This window comes from Eutrigla gurnardus (assembly GCF_963514095.1).
Source record: "Eutrigla gurnardus genome assembly, chromosome: 7".
NCBI lineage: Eukaryota > Metazoa > Chordata > Actinopteri > Perciformes > Triglidae > Eutrigla > Eutrigla gurnardus.
In genome coordinates, this window is record NC_139921.1 from 5,905,568 (window position 1) to 5,924,921 (window position 19,354).

Genomic DNA, 19,354 nt, shown 5'->3' on the forward strand with positions numbered 1-19,354 from the left:
TACCGTTTCTACGTCCGTCCTTCAAACCGGTAAGTTGTTTAATATTGTGTGATTACGTTACTTCCTATAACTTGTTTTAATATTGTGTGATTACGTAACTTCCTATAGCTTGTTTTAATATTGTGTGATTAGTTACTTCCTATAACTTGTTTTAATATTGTGTTATTACGTTACTTCCTATAACTTGTTTAATATTGTGTGATTACGTTACTTCCTATAACTTGTTTTAATATTGTGTTATTACGTTACTTCCTATAACTTGTTTAATATTGTGTGATTACGTTACTTCCTATAACTTGTTTTAATATTGTGTGATTACGTTACTTCCTATAACTTGTTTTAATATTGTGTGATTACTTCCTATAACTTGTTTAATATTGTGTGATTACGTTACTTCCTATAACTTGTTTAATATTGTGTGATTACGTTACTTCCTATAACTTGTTTAATATTGTGTGATTACATTACTTCCTATAACTTGTTTAATATTGTGTGATTACATTACTTCCTATAACTTGTTTAATATTGTGTGATTACATTACTTCCTATAACTTGTTTAATATTGTGTGATTACGTTACTTCCTATAACTTGTTTAATATTGTGTGATTACGTTAGTTCCTATAACTTGTTTTAATATGTGTGATTATGTTACTTCCTATAACTTGTTTAATATTGTGTGATTACGTTACTTCCTATAACTTGTTTTAATATTGTGTGATTATGTTACTTCCTATAACTTGTTTAATATTGTGTGATTATGTTACTTCCTATAACTTGTTTAATATTGTGTGATTATGTTACTTCCTATAACTTGTTTAATATTGTGTGATTATGTTACTTCCTATAACTTGTTTAATAATGTGTGATTACGTTACTTCCTATAACTTGTTTAATATTGTGTGATTACGTTACTTCCTATAACTTCCTGCATGTTCCCAAAGACAGAACGAACGGATTGTTTACATCAATAGAAACGTTCCACGATACAAACTTAAAACCGAACATGACGTCTGAAAATATTATACAGCAGCGTTTAAGGTTAACACTGCAGATAGCAACTTCCCACAAAGTCAAGGGTTGCAGTCGAATAGTGTATTTTGCTTAGGAAGGTTCCTAACGGAAGAAGTGACCCAGAAGTAAACAAGTGGCCGCCATGATAAGAGCTGTTCGGATTCTCTAAATGCAAAGGAAAGGAGCTCCAATGCTTCCTTTCAGAGCTCCTTTAGGATACAACAGACCTTCCTTTACCAAAGGAAAGGAGCTCCAATGCTTCCTTTCAGAGCTCCTTTAGGATACAACAGACCTTCCTTTACCAAAGGAAAGGAGCTCCAATGCTTCCTTTCAGAGCTCCTTTAGGATACAACAGACCTTCCTTTACCAAAGGAAAGGAGATCACGCCGACCCACAATTCTTTGCGAGAGCAACATTTAAAGTGATGCACACCTTGGCCGTTCATGAAATTATATGTGCATTTGCATATTTAACCATTACTTTCATGCAGACATATAGTAATTGGAGTTGTGTTGATAAATGTGTGGACAGTGATAATAATTGAATGGTATTTTTATTTATTTCAATCATGTTTCAAATGTTTGACAAAAACTAAACTAAAGCTACAAATGAAATGTAAATACAGGTCAAACCAACAACATGGGGAGAAGTGGATGACGGGTTTTTTGTAGTCCATTATTGTAGTTTCTCCAGCGCAGACGCACGTCAATCACCGGTGCCGATCATCAGCTGTCAATCATCAGCTGCATTATAATGACGTAGCTTAGTGAAAGTCCGGTCGGATTCTCTGAGCACCGCGGTCCACTTTTCTAAATCCTTTGGAGTTCTTCTCTCGCCTTTCCTTAATCTGTGACGTTTTCCCCAGAGGTCAAGGTCAAGGAATAGGAGTTAGGACCTTATTTTTTGACTATTCGACTGCACCCTTGGTCTCGCCGTTTAGAAATGAGATCCCATTGGCGACACAGGAAGGGGCGGGACTTTGCCTCTCTGCTGTCAGTGTTGCCGTAGTGACAGTGTACGTCTCTGCCAGCAGGTGGAGACTCTGCTATGAATCGGTCTGAGGACCGAGAGGACGGAGTCCTTCCCTCTGAAACCACTCAGGATGGGGAACATGACAGCCAGACCAAAGCTCAGAGGTGAGACGAGGATCTCCAAGTGTCCAGGACTCAGATCACTCCACCATCATGATTCTCACTCAACAACATAAATATACATAATATTAACTAGATCGCTTTATTGAGTTTAAAATTCAACCTTTTTATTATCTGACTCTCCTGAGGTGAAGAATCAGGTCTTGGTCCAGACCTTTGTAGTCCATGTAGGGGATGATCTGAATCTATGTCGACTCTCCTGTTGAATCCATTTGTCCACCTCACATTACTTAGTTTTACAGCAGGATTATTTGTGTTTATTTGCATCAATCGTGACGTTGCTGATAGGAAGGGGGGGGGACTTAAATAATATAGTATTGTGATAATGAGGTTTTTTTTATAATTTCATGTTGTGGCTTATATTGTAATGAATGAAGTTTAACTTGTGAGAATCTTGGGAAAGTATAACCTTAAATTGTATTTATTGTATCAGGATGCAGCAGCAGAGACCAGACTCCCTTGGACCTGGACCTGGACCCAGCTGTGTATCCATAAAGAGTGACCAGTCTATGCATCACCCTATTCTTTTTAAAGCTGAACAAGCTGCTGATGGAAGGTAAGAAATTAAACTGAACTCTCCTAACAGGATGAATCAGGTCTAGACTAGCCCCTTAAACAATAACTCCAAGTCCACCAGCCCTGAATCCTGCAAACTGTTAACTCTTTGGCTCAGCTACGAACCACAAACCCAACAATATGCTAGCAACACTCTGAGTGCAGCACTAAGACGAGTGTTCACATGTCCACAACATGGTCTCATGTGACCCAGATCCATTTATAGTATTGATCCTGACACGAGCATAAACTATCAGAACAAGACTCATCAATGTAATGATAAACAGAGCAAACTCATTTCAGTCAGACAACTCACGTTTAGACTGTTTATTGCAGCAACAGAACATAGTTAGTTAGTTTGGCGTCTAGGCTCCGGCCTCATCACTCCCCATATGTGATTACATAGAGATGATGGGAAGTGATGATGAGTAAATATCTTAACCCCCCAAAACAGCACGAGATCAGAGAGCATCTTGGCTCATAGGAGAATACACTACCTAGACTTCTGCTATGCTAAGACAGATGGAAGTTCTCAACCCAGCAAACCACCTAATATGCAGCAACAGTATTGGCAGCGAGGCAGACAAACATTTCAAACACAACAATGCATCAAGGGGTGCAAATACTCATGAGCTTTTGAGCGGCTAATATTTCTTTCTTATGGAGTTTGACGTAGCAATAGAAAGCAGATGATGATCGGCAGCCCAGGGATTTAAGATTAGGTTGGCATGTGGAGGGCTGCTGTTGTGGCTCCACCGGTTCCTATGCAGTGAGGGGAATAGGGTACGGGTGGAAGGCTGCAGCTCAAACAGAGATCTCCAAGCTTGGAAGACACCAGGATCTCTTCGTTGGGTTTACAGTCATCTGTGATGAAGAGGGGAGTCAACCGATGGATTGAGGACCGATGATTCAGGAATTTGGTCATGGAAGAAAAGGAACAGAAAGCAGTATTATTCTTAGCAATGATAATTTACAACAACAATGGAAATGGCTCTAGAGGAATTGAACTGTTTATACTTGGGATAGAGAATCGAGAGATGCTAAAATCAATAATTTTGTGTTTATTTATTTGTTTAATTATTTATTTGTTTTTTTTTATATAGTATTTCCAAGGGGCAAAAGCTACTTAGATGAGGGAAAAGGGGGATTTATACAGTGAACTATCATATATCCTACTATTTCTGGCTCTGGCATCGACCTGATACATCACACTAAGCCAGTGATAAGGTAATAAATTAAGCATCTATTAGGTTGCTTTGACAGAGCTTTGTAGAGACTCGGAACATTGACTGGAATGATCAATGGACCTGCATTTATATATCGCTTCTCTAACTTACTAGCTACTCAAGGTGCTTTACACTACATTCAGTCACTTACACATACTAGTCACGTACACACACACACACACACACACACACACACACACATTCATGATTCACTGATGGCAGAGGAACCGCCTTTACATCAGGAGCTAAATCATTAGTACGCATTCACACACTGATGGCACAGAATCAGACTGAAGGAGCCGGGTTTCGAACCGCCGATGACGACTCACTCTACCTTTGAGCCACAGCCGCTGCCGAGTCAAGGGATGTTTCCTGTTTATTTCCCCAATTTTTACAGGTCGGAACTTTCTAGGACCAGATACATCCATCCATCCATCCATTGTCTACCGCTTATCCTGTATTTAGGGTCACGGGGGGGGCTGGAGCCAATCCCAGCTGTCATTGGGCGAAGGCAGGGTTCACCTGGACAGGACGCCAGTCTATCACAGGGCCGACATGTAGAGACAGACAACCATTCACATTCACATTCACACTCACATTCACACCTACGGGACATTTAGAGTCATCCATGAACCTATCCCCATCCTGCATGTCTTTGGACTGTGGAAGGAAGCCGGAGAACCCGGAGAGAACCCACGCTCACACGGGGAGAACATGCAAACTCCACACAGAAGGAACCCGGGCCGACCCGGGAATCGAACCCAGGACCCTCTTGCTGTGAGGCGAGAGTGCTACCCACTACACCACCGTGCAGCCCCTACACCAGATACACACATGCATACATTTACATTTTCATTGCTCTATATGCAGATGGGAGACTTATTACGTGTAGGAAATTACACCTTTCTTTCGTTTCTTTGGAGGATGGTTTACAGAGTTGAACACTCAATATGTTTTACTGGGGCTGAGATTTAGAGGTGGACAAACCTTGCAAAGTTGATTTTGGACACAGGGAGAAGTGTGGGAGAAAGAACAGGCCAGGGTTTAATGGCCGTGGAAATGCCAAACACAATGGGTGACGTCACCATGACGACGTCCACTTCTGATCTCCAGTCTGTGGTTTAGTGATTCTTTGAACTTGGTTTGCTCCACAGAGTTCAGCAGATCTCAGAGGTTCCGTTGACCCGGCAGCATCAAACACACCTGGACTACATATTTATGGTGAGTACATGTACAAGCTCACCTTTCACTATTAACCACATCAACTACAGACTCAATGCTGAACAGGTTCTAGTGGTCTCCATGCTGCTCAGACCCACACATGAATCCCATGTTGGGTTCTTTATAGTTCATGTTCAGTTTATCCTTCTGTTCCAGCTGCTGGAGGAGAACATCGGCACTTTTGTGAAGAACGAGCTGAAGAAGTTCCAGAAGGTCCTGAGTCCAGATTACCCAGAATGCTTGGAGAGTGAGGACGAGGAGTTGTTGGACGGTGAGGATGAAGAGCAGAGGAGGAGCAGAGAGGCGTTTCAGAAGATCACAGTGCACTTCCTGAGGAGAATGAAGCAGGAGGAGCTGGCTGACTGTCTGCACATCAGTAAGAGGATTTTAACAGATTTAACATGGTGGAAAGAAGAGAAGGATTCAACATGAAGAACTTCATATTTCTCATATAGGCTGCACACAACTTCAATGTTTAGGTTCTCTGGTTGTCTACAGACCCGATTACAGCCGATCTCATCATGTCGTTTTGCTTCAACCATCCAGACGAGTGAGAAGCTTTAAACAGTGAATTTAAACTGTTAGTAGCATCTAAATGTCTGCTTGTTACGTGTTCGGTTGTCAGAATCGATATTCCAACAGACTCAAGTTCTACTGAGTTCAGACAGGATCACGACCGTTTCAGAGGAACAGGTGTTTCACTTCATCCAGTGACCGTGTTAACTGGTGACTTTCAGCTCGTATAACTAAATTGTTGGTAGATGAAAAACAAAGGTGTATTTAAAACGGGCTTCTACGAGGACACCTCCATGTTCTGTTGGTGTTTTCAATGGTGGCGTCTCAGGGTGGAGGATTATATATTATATTTTCACTTCATCAGCTGAACCTGATTGATTTTGTGTCCAATAGTTATGATTTAATCATGAAAGAAGCTCATGAAGTCACTACTACTGAGGACTATAGGAATACATGGCTCTAACACATGGCTTGTTCATAGACTGTAAAAGGGTCTGTAGGATCCACTAACTGGGTTCCTTTGTTGTTTATTCAGGAACCGCTGGTGCAGTGAACCAACATAAACTCAAGTCTTACCTCAAGAAGAAGTTCCAGTGTTTGTTTGAGGGCATCACTAAAGCAGGAAACCCAACCCTCCTGAATCAGGTCTACACGGAGCTCCACGTCACAGAGGGAGGGACTGCAGAGGTCAATGACCAACATGAGGTCAGACAGATTGAAACGGCATCCAGGAAACCAGACAGACCAGAAACAACCATCAGACAAGAAGACATCTTTAAAGGCTCACCTGGAAGGGATGAACCAATCAGAACAGTGATGACAAAGGGAGTGGCTGGCATCGGGAAAACAGTGTTAACACAGAAGTTCACTCTGGACTGGGCTGAAGACAAAGCCAACCAGGACATACAGTTCACGTTTCCATTCACTTTCAGAGAGCTGAACCTGCTGAAAGAGAAGAAGTTCAGCTTGGTGGAACTCATTCATCACTTCTTCACCGAAACCAAAGAAGCAGGAATCTGCAGGTTTGAAGAGTTCCAGGCTGTGTTCATCTTTGACGGTCTAGACGAGTGTCGACTTCCTCTGGACTTCCACAACAACGAGATCCTGACTGATGTTACAGAGTCCACCTCAGTGGATGTGCTGCTGACAAACCTCATCAGGGGGAAACTGCTTCCCTCTGCTCGCCTCTGGATAACCACAAGACCTGCAGCAGCCAATCAGATCCCTCCTGGGTGTGTTGACATGGTGACAGAGGTCAGAGGGTTCACTGACCCACAGAAGGAGGACTACTTCAGGAAGAGGTTCAGAGATGAGGAGCAGGCCAACAGGATCATCGCCCACATCAAGACCTCACGGAGCCTCCACATCATGTGCCACATCCCGGTCTTCTGCTGGATCACTGTTACAGTTCTGGAGGACGTGTTGAAGACCAGGGAGGGAGGGGAGCTGCCCAAGACCCTGACCAAGATGTACATCCACTTCCTGGTGGTTCAATCCAAACTGAAGAACGTCAAGTATGATGGAGGAGCTGAGACGGATCCACACTGGAGTCCACAGAGCAGAGAGATGATTATGTCTCTAGGAAAACTGGCTTTTGAGCAGCTGCAGAAAGGAAACCTGATCTTCTATGAACCAGACCTGAAAGAGTGTGGCATCGATATCAAAGCAGCCTCAGTGTACTCAGGAGTGTTCACACAGGTCTTCAGAGAGGAGAGAGGGCTGTACCAGGACCAGGTGTTCTGCTTCGTCCATCTGAGTGTTCAGGAGTTTCTGGCTGCTCTTCATGTCCATCTGACCTTCGTCAACTCTGGTGTCAATCTGATGGCAGAAGAACAAACTACCTCCTCTGGGTTTGAAATCCATAAAGACACAAATAAACTAACACATCTGCACCAGAGAGCTGTGGACAAGGCCTTACAGAGTCCAAACGGACACCTGGACCTGTTCCTACGTTTCCTTCTGGGTCTGTCACTAGAGACCAATCAGAAACACCTACGAGGTCTGCTGACACAGACAGGAAGTAGCTCACAGAGCAATCAGGAAGCAGTCCAGTACATCAAGGAGAAGGTTGATGAGGATCTGTCTCCAGAGAGAAGCATCAATCTGTTCCACTGTCTGAATGAACTGAATGATCGTTCTCTCGTGGAGGAGATCCAACAGTATCTGACTTTCGGACTTCTCTCCTCCAATAAACTGTCTCCTGGTCAGTGGTCAGCTCTGGTCTTCATCTTACTGTCATCAGAAAAACATCTAGACCTGTTTGACTTGAAGAAATACTCTGCTTCAGAGGAGGCTCTTCTGAGGCTGCTGCCGGTGGTCCAAGCCTCCAGCAAAGCTCTGTAAATATAGTTCTTCATTCAGAAAACAACAAACCATCTTGGAATTACAAGGTTCTATCTGCATTCTGAACAATTTGATTGGTTTTCCCAACTGCAAAAGGTAAAGAAGTAAAAAGTAGTTCCAAATAGTTACTTAAGAGTAAAGGTAAGAAAGTATTTAGTGAAAAAACTACTCGAGTACTGAGTAACTTTACTGAGTAAATTCTGATTATTGTGGCCCTGCATAGATGTTGGAAGTGAGTTTTGTCAACATAAGAATGACTCGACCCACAAGAATCTGCGTGATGAGCAGCTACAAACAGAATCTCACATCAGAAACATTCAGAAATGAACTGATTCACAACTGAAAGTGAAACTTTAATAGGATCGACAGATTCACTGACTTTAGACGTAAAAGTTGGGGGGATTTCAAAAAGTGGGCGGTATATTGTGACTCCTCCATAAATGGTTCCACATACACTTGTATATTTATGCACATTTGTCTCTGAATGACAAGGATTTAGAATTAGAACTACTAGGATGTTTCTTCAGTAAATGTCTTTGATTCATCAACCACATGATTAGACACCATCTGATAGAATCAGTCAGGGTTTCACTGACGTATGTGTTGTGTAATGTTGTATGTCTGTGTAATGTTTTCTACATTTTACATTTATATTTTAGGATGAATCAGCATTTTTTCTTATTCAAAAAATCATTGCTGGTTAAAGGTACAATATGTAAGAAATCTAAAGCAACTGGCCGTAAAATCATCTTAATATGTCATAGAGACTCAGGAATAATGATCATATAACATACTGAACTCACCAATAACAACACAACAGCCAAAATATTCGCATTTCAAAAAATCTTTTGCGGACCGCAAATCATGTTTATGTTTTGAAAACGTGTTTTGGCACGTGGCGCCACCCACTGGCGTCTACAAATCATTGCAGTCAGTAGAGTCTCAGCTGCCGAGCAACCACGGGTTGCCAGTTTCGACTGAGCTACAATGGCGGAGGCAACGAAACCCAAAAGAGCTTGTTATGATTCACAAAAACGCCAAGATAAAAACCGAGGCAAAGCGAGGGTCTATATAGGGGGTCCATTTGAACGGTGGAGACAGTAGAAAGATGAGAGGAATTTGAAATCGGATGCAGGATTGGCTACTCTTCTCCTGGACGGGTAAGTTGAGCTTGGCTAACTAAGTTAGCATCACAGCTTGACAGGGATGGACATTTCAAATACTTTGAACTGTCGAGTAACAACGTTATTCATTTCGATCATAGAAACAAACGTTAGCAGCATAGACGTCGGAACTAGGGGTGCGCGGGGGCTGCGTACACTATGTTAATTAATCGCTGTTGTTAGCTGTTGTGAGCTGGACACCGACTCACGGAGCGGCTCAGAGCGCAGACCCCGGCATTAACCGAGGATCAACAGCTGAGTGGCGACGGCGAAGAGGCGGAGGCTCCGCTTTTATGTCCGCGTCATAACGCTTTGGTGCGAGTTTAAAACAGTGGGTTTACTTCAAAACGCGAGCGTCAGACGCCGTCAGAGCGTTTATGAACAGTGTTTCAGAGCTCCCCCTAAATGTCTCAAAGTAGGCTTTCAGGTAATTTTGCGGCATAACAGCGCCTTCCGGGTAAAAAAGACGTAGCCTACGGCAAAATCTGGAATGAAAAATGGCACTGTTATTTCATCCCCGAATCCCATTCATAAACACAATATCTAATATCAGTTAACGAGTCATTTTTCCGTTTTTCGTTCTTTTATTTTGAAACGAAAAACGGGAAACGACTCGTTAATCGTTTTTCGATTGTTGACTTCAAAACGAAAGTCGGATGGCTTCAACGTACACGGACCGTTTATCCACTTAATCATTGTGTGCGTCTCTACCCCGACCGCCGTCCAGCTTGCTGACGGAGGATACGCCAACAGCTCTGGCAACCTTGAGTCTGGAGGGGAGGGGGTGGAGGGGGAGGCGGATACGACTCGCCGCAGTGTTTTGAATTTGAGTGTCGTACCGTTTTTGGCCACATTCTTACATATGGCGCCTTTAAGTTAAAGGTCAATTAATGAAAACGTTCAGTCTTTTTAAAACCTGTTTAGATCTTGATGAGGGGTTTTCATTGTTAGCTTCCACACAGTCAAGCCAACACAAGTTTCCTCATGTTATTCTGGCAGGTAGACTGCCAGCTAATGCTAGTCAGCTTATGCTAGCTTCCTCATGTTATTCTGGTGGGTAGACTGCCAGCTAATGCTAGTCAGCTTATGCTAGCTTCCTCATGTTAGTCTGGCAGCTAACCCTAGCCACCATGTGCTAGTTTCCTTATATTACCCAATAAGTTAATGCTAGCCAGCTTATGCCAGCTTCATATGATCATTCTACCCAGATAATGCAAGCTTTCTAATATTAGCCTATTAGATAATTATAGCTGCCATACCCTAGCGTCATATGCTAATGCTAGCCAGATAATGCTGGCTTCCTATATATTCCTAATGTTGCCGTACTAATCGTAGAAAGCCAGTGTTAGCTGGCTAGCATGGTAGCTAACAATGAAAATAAACTTATTAACAAGACTGAACTAGTCTGGTTTTTGTCCTGCTGTCTTTCACAAGGCTTGATCTTGAGGTTTCTTCTAAGCGTTGCGTTGGCGTGACATTTCCTCTGCTCCTTGTTTCTGCTGCCACTGAGTAACCACAGCAACATGACAAAGAAGCAGAACCCGATTGGTCTTCCTGTGTGCATTTGACCTGCTGATTGGCTCACAAGTAGAACCTTAGAGAACCAAGGTGGTTTGACTTTGGAAATAGAACCTTTTTGTTTCCTAAATAAAACACCTCACATAATGTTACTAAGTTGTCATAGAATAAGAATATGTGAATAACTTAATTATGACAAAAATGTCAGTTAGAACCTGAGGTGATGAACAGTTGTTTGTAATTGTTTCATCACTAATTTCTGATTCCTCTTCAGACTCAGTGGCTGTAACCTCTCAGAGAGAAGCTGTGAAGTTCTGTCCTCAGTTCTCAGCTCCCAGTCCTCCAGTCTAAGAGACCTGGACCTGAGTAACAACGACCTGCAGGATTCAGGAGTGAAGCTGCTGTCTGCTGGCCTGGAGAGTCCACACTGTCGACTGGAAACTCTCAGGTCAGATTCAACTACTTTGAGAAGTTTACCTATGAAGCTTAATGATGTGTTTACATGCACCAAATATTCAGTTAGGGCTGCACGGTGGTGTAGTGGGTAGCACTGTCGCCTCACAGCAGGTTTGGGTTCCTTCTATGTGGAGTTTGCATGTTCTCCCCGTGTAAGAGTCACACAATGTGAAGTTCTTATAATATCAGCAATTCAAATTTACACTGTTAAAAAAATGTCACAACCTGTGGCATTAAAATAATTAATTTAAAACACAAGTAAAACTTTAGTAAAAGTCCAAGTCTCTAAACAAGGGTAAAATACCATGAATTAAAATGTCTCCGGGTTGCAAAGGTCCATGCAGGGTACAGTCCGGATAAAAGCAGTCCCAACTCCCGACTGCAGCAGATGGGGTCTCCAGTCCCACAGAAGGATGTATAAATTAATTATATAAACTAATAGGTTTGAGCCAAAATAAATTAATAACCACTTCACCCAAAAACAAACTAAATATCCATGCAATAAATAAAATAGCAAACAAAAGGCAGAAGGAAACACAAAGGCTCTCCCCTCTTCAGTATACAGTTGCTTTCAATCCTTCTGTATGGATCTACAAACGCATTGGCTCTTCACAGATAGATCAATGGTAGAAATAATGGTCAGACTTAAAGCTGTAGTCTACGATTTTTCACTTGAGCCAAAATTGATCCAATAGTAGCCATCCGGTCCACATGGCTACTATTGGATCAATGTTCCGATCCAATGCTCGTCACTCTCCTGCTCACGTCTCGTCCCGACTCACTTCCACGTTTGAAACTACGAGCAGACGAGACGCTTGTTGCCCTGAGCAGTTCAGGCACGGAGCAGGGCTCTCACGTGAGTTCAGAGTGAGATTTTGGCTGAGGCTGTGGTGTCAGCGGGGAGGGGGGTTATTGTGATTGTGGCGAGCGATTGCCGAGCAGTTTGGGATCGGGGACGTACTGCAGGTCGGGGTGAGAGAGAAATCCAACCGGCACCCGCTGCATTTACACCGATAATGTTTCATCATCCGTGGCCGTAATAAACACTATTGCTGCTTTGTACATGTTGTGGAAGTCCCGGACACACCGGGAAACTAAACGGCCTGCCTGAGTTCATAAGCGGAGGGAATGTTCCCAATCATTGTCTATGTAAGAAGCCGTGTAATGCCCTCACGCCACGGCGAGTTTCAAGAAGTTGTCATAGAATAAGAATATGTGAATAACTTAATTATGACAAAAATGTCAGTTAGAACCTGAGGTGATGAACAGTTGTTTGTAATTGTTTCATCACTAATTTCTGGTTCCTCTTCAGACTCAGTGGCTGTTACCTCTCAGGGAGAAGCTGTGAAGGTCTGTCCTCAGTTCTCAGCTCCCAGTCCTCCAGTCTAAGAGACCTGGACCTGAGTAACAACGACCTGCAGGATTCAGGAGTGAAGCTGCTGTCTGCTGGCCTGGAGAGTCCACACTGTCAACTGGAAACTCTCAGGTCAGATTCAACTACTTTGAGAAGTTTACCTATGAAGCTTAATGATGTGTTTACATGCACCAAATATTCAGTTATTTATATTCACGTATTCCTAAAAAGACACGTTTGCTACTAATCTGTTTACATGGCTGATGAAATACTGTTTCTGCTGCTAACGACTTGCCAGCAAAAGAACAAAACAAAACAAAACTTTTGTCAAGACCAAACCTCTTACTTATCTTTTCCCCGCCGTTCGATGTTTTTATAGTTTTATAAATCCACCTGGCGTTTATAAATGCTGTTGCAAACGTCAGTCTACGTTTGTGAACGTCACTCCATGAACATGTGAGCCTGAACTACAACACCAGACTGTCTCTGCTGTCAAGGTGGAGCCAGTTTGAACCACTTTCTATACAGTTGAGTTTATTGAGTTTTATATGAAATGAACTAATATTCTTGTCACGGTGGCTGAAGCAGCAGGGAGGACCCACATGCAGACTCAAAGCTATGCAGATGCAATGAAGACATATTATTCATGAAAACACCCCCTAGTGGCCAGCAGAGAGAATACAGCTTTAAGGACCTTCAGGCTTGACTTCACTTTTCTGAACCAGAGGTTGATGCCTGATTGGAATATCAACTCTGACAACTGAACATGAACCAACCAGACATTTTGATGCTGCTGACAGTTTTAATTCAAAGTTTAAAGCTTCTAACTCGTCTGCACGGCGGAGACAAAACCCCATTTTAACACCAACATGTGCACACACATTTATGATGACAATGACTGTAAAAGGCTCTATAGCAAGGGTCACTAAGAGGTGGAGCTTAGCCCAGATCCAGACCCAGACCCCGTCCTATCTGGACCCAGACCCATAACTGATAGATCATTGAGAATTATTAAATGATGACGGAGCGTTTCCATTTTACTGCTGCAGCGTTAGCATCACTACACTGGTTCAGATGGTTGGAGGCTAAATCATCTCACTGGTTGCTACTCACAAACACTAAATTACCCAGTAATGCAACGGGGTGAAACGTTAACTCTGAACTTAATCAAATCTGTGCAAACTGGAGTTTCTGTGAGTGACGTTTCTATGGTGACAACTGACGAGACTCACTGACAGCTGACAGATCAATCAGAGAGTGGAGGTGATAAACGTCAGTCAGGTCGGTGAAATCTAGAGCCGATAGATAAGTTCACACGGCTGCTCTCAAAGAGGAACGCTGACAGTGAGAACAGAGCTTTGAATCAAGACAGACTCTTTTCTTCCAACTGGCAGTTGAACACCTGAATGCCTCATATGTTCTGAGACTCTTAAGAAGCACATTTTCAAAGCTGTGTTTTGTATTTTACTGTTATTATCAGAGTACTTGTTATTCATAATTCCTCCAGTTCAATATGAAAACTATAAACATTGTTGAAATGTTATTGAATTAAAGCCTTTTTTCTTTGCTCGATGGTTTAAAATCAATACCAGATCTTTGTTGGCACACCAGGTCTGAAGACAGACCACATAGACTGTTTCAACTGTTGTTTCTTCTCTTTTCTAACGCTTCAATTTCTCTCTCAATCATTTCAGCTCGTCTCTTGTCTTTCTTTAAACGTCCTCCTCTGTCCATCTCTGTCCATCACTCAGCCACGCTTATCCCACCCAGTACAACATCAACACAGCAAAAGACAAATATCACGTTTTCTCATTTTAAAAAGTGGACAAATGGACATAAGTCTATGTAAAGTCCCCAGAAGTGACAGTAGTGTGTGTCTTCAGTCTGTCAGGTTGTCTGATCACAGAGGACGGCTGTTCTTCTCTGGCCTCAGCTCTGGACTCCAACCCCTCCTATCTGAGACAGCTGGACCTGAGCTACAATCATCCAGGAGACTCAGGAGTCAAGCTGCTGTCTGCTGGACTGGAGGGTCCACACTGGAGACTGGACACTCTCAGGTGAGGACAGATGGACAGACATCAGACTGGTCTCTCAGGTGAGGACAGATGGACAGACATCAGACTGGAAACTCTCAGGTGAGGACAAGTGGACAGACATCAGACTGGACTCTCAGGTGAGGACAAGTGGACAGACATCAGACTGGACTCTCAGGTGAGGACAAGTGGACAGACATCAGACTGGACACTCTCAGGTGAGGACAGATGGACAGACATCAGACTGGACACTCAGGTGAGGACAGATGGACAGACATCAGACTGGACACTCTCAGGTGAGGATAGATGGACAGACACCAGACTGGACTCTCAGGTGAGGACAAGTGGACAGACATCAGACTGGACACTCTCAGGTGAGGACAGATGGACAGACATCAGACTGGACACTCAGGTGAGGACAGATGGACAGACATCAGACTGGACACTCAGGTGAGGACAGATGGACAGACATCAGACTGGACACTCTCAGGTGAGTACAGATGGACAGACATCAGACTGGACACTCAGGTGAGGACAGATGGACAGACATCAGACTGGACACTCTCAGGTGAGTACAGATGGACAGACATCAGACTGGACACTCTCAGGTGAGTACAGATGGACAGACATCAGACTGGACTCTCAGGTGAGGACAAGTGGACAGACATCAGACTGGACACTCTCAGGTGAGGACAGATGGACAGACATCAGACTGGACACTCAGGTGAGGACAGATGGACAGACATCAGACTGGACACTCTCAGGTGAGGACAGATGGACAGACACCAGACTGGACTCTCAGGTGAGGACAAGTGGACAGACATCAGACTGGACACTCTCAGGTGAGGACAGATGGACAGACATCAGACTGGACACTCAGGTGAGGACAGATGGACAGACATCAGACTGGACACTCAGGTGAGGACAGATGGACAGACATCAGACTGGACACTCTCAGGTGAGGACAGATGGACAGACATCAGACTGGACACTCAGGTGAGGACAGATGGACAGACATCAGACTGGACACTCAGGTGAGGACAGATGGACAGACATCAGACTGGACACTCTCAGGTGAGGACAGATGGACAGACATCAGACTGGACACTCTAAGGTGAGGACAGATGGACAGACATCAGACTGGACACTCTCAGGTGAGGACAGATGGACAGACATCAGACTGGACTCTCTAAGGTGAGGACAGATGGACAGACATCAGACTGGACACTCAGGTGAGGACAGATGGACAACAGATCCAGACTGTGTCTCCGTCTCTGACTGAGGAACTGGGGTTCATGTTTAATGGTGGACCTGATTGAGGTCTTTGAATGTCTTCCTGCAGGGTGGACCATGGGGGACAGCAGAGACTGAGACCTGGTCTGAGGAAGTGTGAGTATGTTTTCAGTAACTCAGCTGCTCCAGATTTGAACGTGTTCATGACTGAAATCCGATGATCACGTTTCTATCAGGATGCAGCGTTTGTTTCTTCGTGGCTGTAAAGATGTCGTGTTGTGTTCACACCAAACGCCACATTTTCACACTCAATTACACACAAAGTCAACGCAGAGACACAAACGGACGGCAATTCCTGCCGGACGGCAACGGAGACGTGTTTGTGTGAGTTTAAATATTTCAACTCAAGAGATAAATTCCTCTGTGTCTCTAAAGCGTCTCAGCGTTGAGATCGTCCTCCTGTCGTCCTGACGTCCCTGAATCCTAAATGGAGGAACAAGATGTTGTCTCCTGGGTCTGTGGTCCCCTAGAGGTCTAGATAGTAGCTCACATTAGTCCAGAGACCAGACCAGACTATGTGGAGGAACCAGAGACAGTCTGTGGTCCCCTGGAGGTCTACAATAGTAGCTCACATTAGTCCAGAGACCAGACCAGACTATGTGGAGGAACCAGAGACAGTCTGTGGTCCCCTGGAGGTCTAGATAGTAGCTCACATTAGTCCAGAGACCAGACCAGACTATGTGGAGGAACCAGAGACTGTCTGTGGTCCCCCAGAGGTCTAGATAGTAGCTCACATTAGTCCAGAGACCAGACCAGACTATGTGGAGGAGCCAGAGACTGTCTGTGGTCCCCCAGAGGTCTAGATAGTAGCTCACATTAGTCCAGAGACCAGACCAGACTATGTGGAGGAACCAGAGACTGTCTCCTCGGTCTGTGGTCCCCTAGAGGTCTTAGTCCAGAGACCAGACCACAGGTTGGTCTGGTTTCAATCTTTAGTAATTTAAGGTCAAACTGTGATATTTTTAGGACCAACGATGTAATTTTGTCGTGTTTTTGTTTAGTCTGTTGATCGTCAGTGATCCAGAACAGACAGGTTGCGTTCTCACTAATCCAACTTTCCTAACGGCTCTACATATATTACACTAATTATACACATATATAGAAACCTGTTCTCCAGGCAGGACCACACGGCCTCCCACAAAGAACACCCCCACTCCACATGGCTGACTGGTCCACACCCACAGCCGCCATCTTGTAACACACACACACACACACACACACACACACACACACACACACACACACACACACACACTTGTATAGTATTTAGTTAGATAGGCCACTTGGACTTAGTGTATGTTTCTTTGTTCATTGTTAATAAACCCCTTATGAACATACTGCTGTGTTTATTAATGTTGTATAAGAATGAATGATATCAACCTCTTCTCTGTGAAGAATTCACAAATCCTTCAACTGTTTGTACTCATATTCTAATAGTTATTAATTATTGGCATTTGAGTACAAACTCCTTTATATTGAGACTGAGTATTGATATTAATAATTATCTATTAATAACTGAATCTGTTCCTGCTAGTTCCCCAACACTGTGTTTTTCTCTGCCATCCAACAAAACACACACCACTACACACCGGTGTCCTATTTATCAATGAAATGTATGACGTGACCCATCACCATCAAGTTACCGCCCCCTTGTGATGTCATATACTAATACCCAAAGTATATTTATTAAGCTTTTAAAACACAAACAAAAAACACCCAACTGTCTCCAACAATAACCTTTAGCTGCATTGTGTTTGTTCTCTCCATCAGATGTCTGTGAACTGGAACTGGACACAAACACAGTCAGCAGAAACCTCAAACTGGACGACACCAACAGGAAGGTGACACATGGGTTAGACGACCAGTCATATCCAGATCATCCACACAGATTTGTCTCACAGCCTCAGCTGCTGTGTAGAGACGGTCTGACTGGTCGCTGTTACTGGGAGGTCCAGTGGAGAGGAGGGGTTCGTATATCAGTGAGTTACAGAGGAATCAAGAGGAGAGGAAACAACTCTGTGTTTGGATGGAATGATCAGTCCTGGAGTCTGTGTTGTAATGGTGGTCGTTACTATGTCTATCACAAAAACAAGCGAACACTCTCCTCCTCCTCCTCCTCCTCCTCCTCCTCCTCCTCCTCCTCCTCTGATGTGGTAGCAGTGTACTTGGACTGTCCTGCTGGCACTTTGACCTTCTACAGAGTCTCCTCTAACAAACTGATCCACCTCCACACCTTCAACACCACATTCACTGAACCTCTTTATCCTGGGTTTGGAGTCTGGTCTGGATCATCAGTGTCTCTGCGTCTCTGAAACTGTTCACAACAAACACAAAGCGGTGTGATTACATTCAGAGTCGATGCAAAGATGTGAATGAAAACATTGCAGTTTGTAATCAGTCAGGTTCATTCCTCCTTGTACTTGTTGTAAATGTATTAATGCTTGTGTAAATGTACTTAAATGAATGGAGTATATCGGGATGGCTTTGTCTTTAGACTGAACCTTGTCGTGTTGAGGAACATGCATTAGTGACTGGAGCAAATAGTTGCTGTCCAGTGAAAACCATCAACATGAAACACAGAGCACACACAGATTATAATAGAAAACATAATGTATTTAACATATTACAAATAAAAAACATATTAAACTGTTTCTTCATTGTTGGAGAAAATGCTCCTGCTAAATCCACTAAGGAATTATAAACTATGATGATGCTGCAGCTGTGATTTTCCATTCATCAACGCTTTATAACGCTTGCTCTTGGGTGATGTTGGGACTTTGAACATCATGAGGGTGTTCTAGTCCTGCTGTATGTGAAAACATGTATGACATAACTTTTGTTATGATATGGAACAATAAATAAAATGGCATTTAAAAGAGAATAAACTGTTCTTGAACTGATATTTTAGCAAAAGTTTAATTAAACTATATTTTAAAACCAGTGTGACGATCTGAAAGATGCCTCGTCATGAAAATGAAAACAAGGCTGATGTTTGTTTCAATTCCCCGAGTACAGTCCGATACTATAGTATATTGAATGTGGAGATTAGTCCCATTATTATCACTATATTATAGTGTTATTATTTCTAATACCTGCATCAGTTGAACTTGGTACAACTTGTGCAGGAGGCCTGCTGAATGTTGTGTTCCCAAGGACTCGTCTTCGTGTCCAGAGATACACAGACCAGCTGATGAAGACGGCTGCATGATGCATGTGAACGTGTCTGGGTATAAATGGTGACTTTGCTGCAGTGAACCTCCGTTGAATTGAATCCGGCGTCACCAACAGGCTTGGAAGAAGAGAAGCGTCCGCTGGCTGCATCTCGGCTCTGGGCAACTCCGACACTGCAGACGCAAATAAAGGTCGGAGGCGTTTTGCCACTATTTTATCGTCAGCTTCACCTCGGCCTAGACGCAGTGAGTAACGCATAATATTCTCCAAAAGGAAATTAATTAAGATCAAGATGAGAGAATGTGTGGATTAAAATCAAACGACTGAAATAATAAAAAGACA

At 43.3% G+C, this 19,354-nt stretch overlaps 1 protein-coding gene across 1 annotated transcript in view; it reads left to right on the plus strand.

Moving 5' to 3' along the window:
* LOC311015917 (uncharacterized protein) overlaps positions 1–19,354 on the plus strand; it is a 546,979-nt gene that overhangs the window by 341,754 nt on the left and 185,871 nt on the right. The window contains exons 18-20 of the mRNA XM_084013359.1: positions 10,980–11,153; positions 12,474–12,647; positions 14,399–14,572. Of these exons, the coding sequence (XP_083869485.1) occupies positions 10,980–11,153; positions 12,474–12,647; positions 14,399–14,572 (522 nt within the window). The remainder of the gene's footprint in view (positions 1–10,979; positions 11,154–12,473; positions 12,648–14,398; positions 14,573–19,354) is intronic.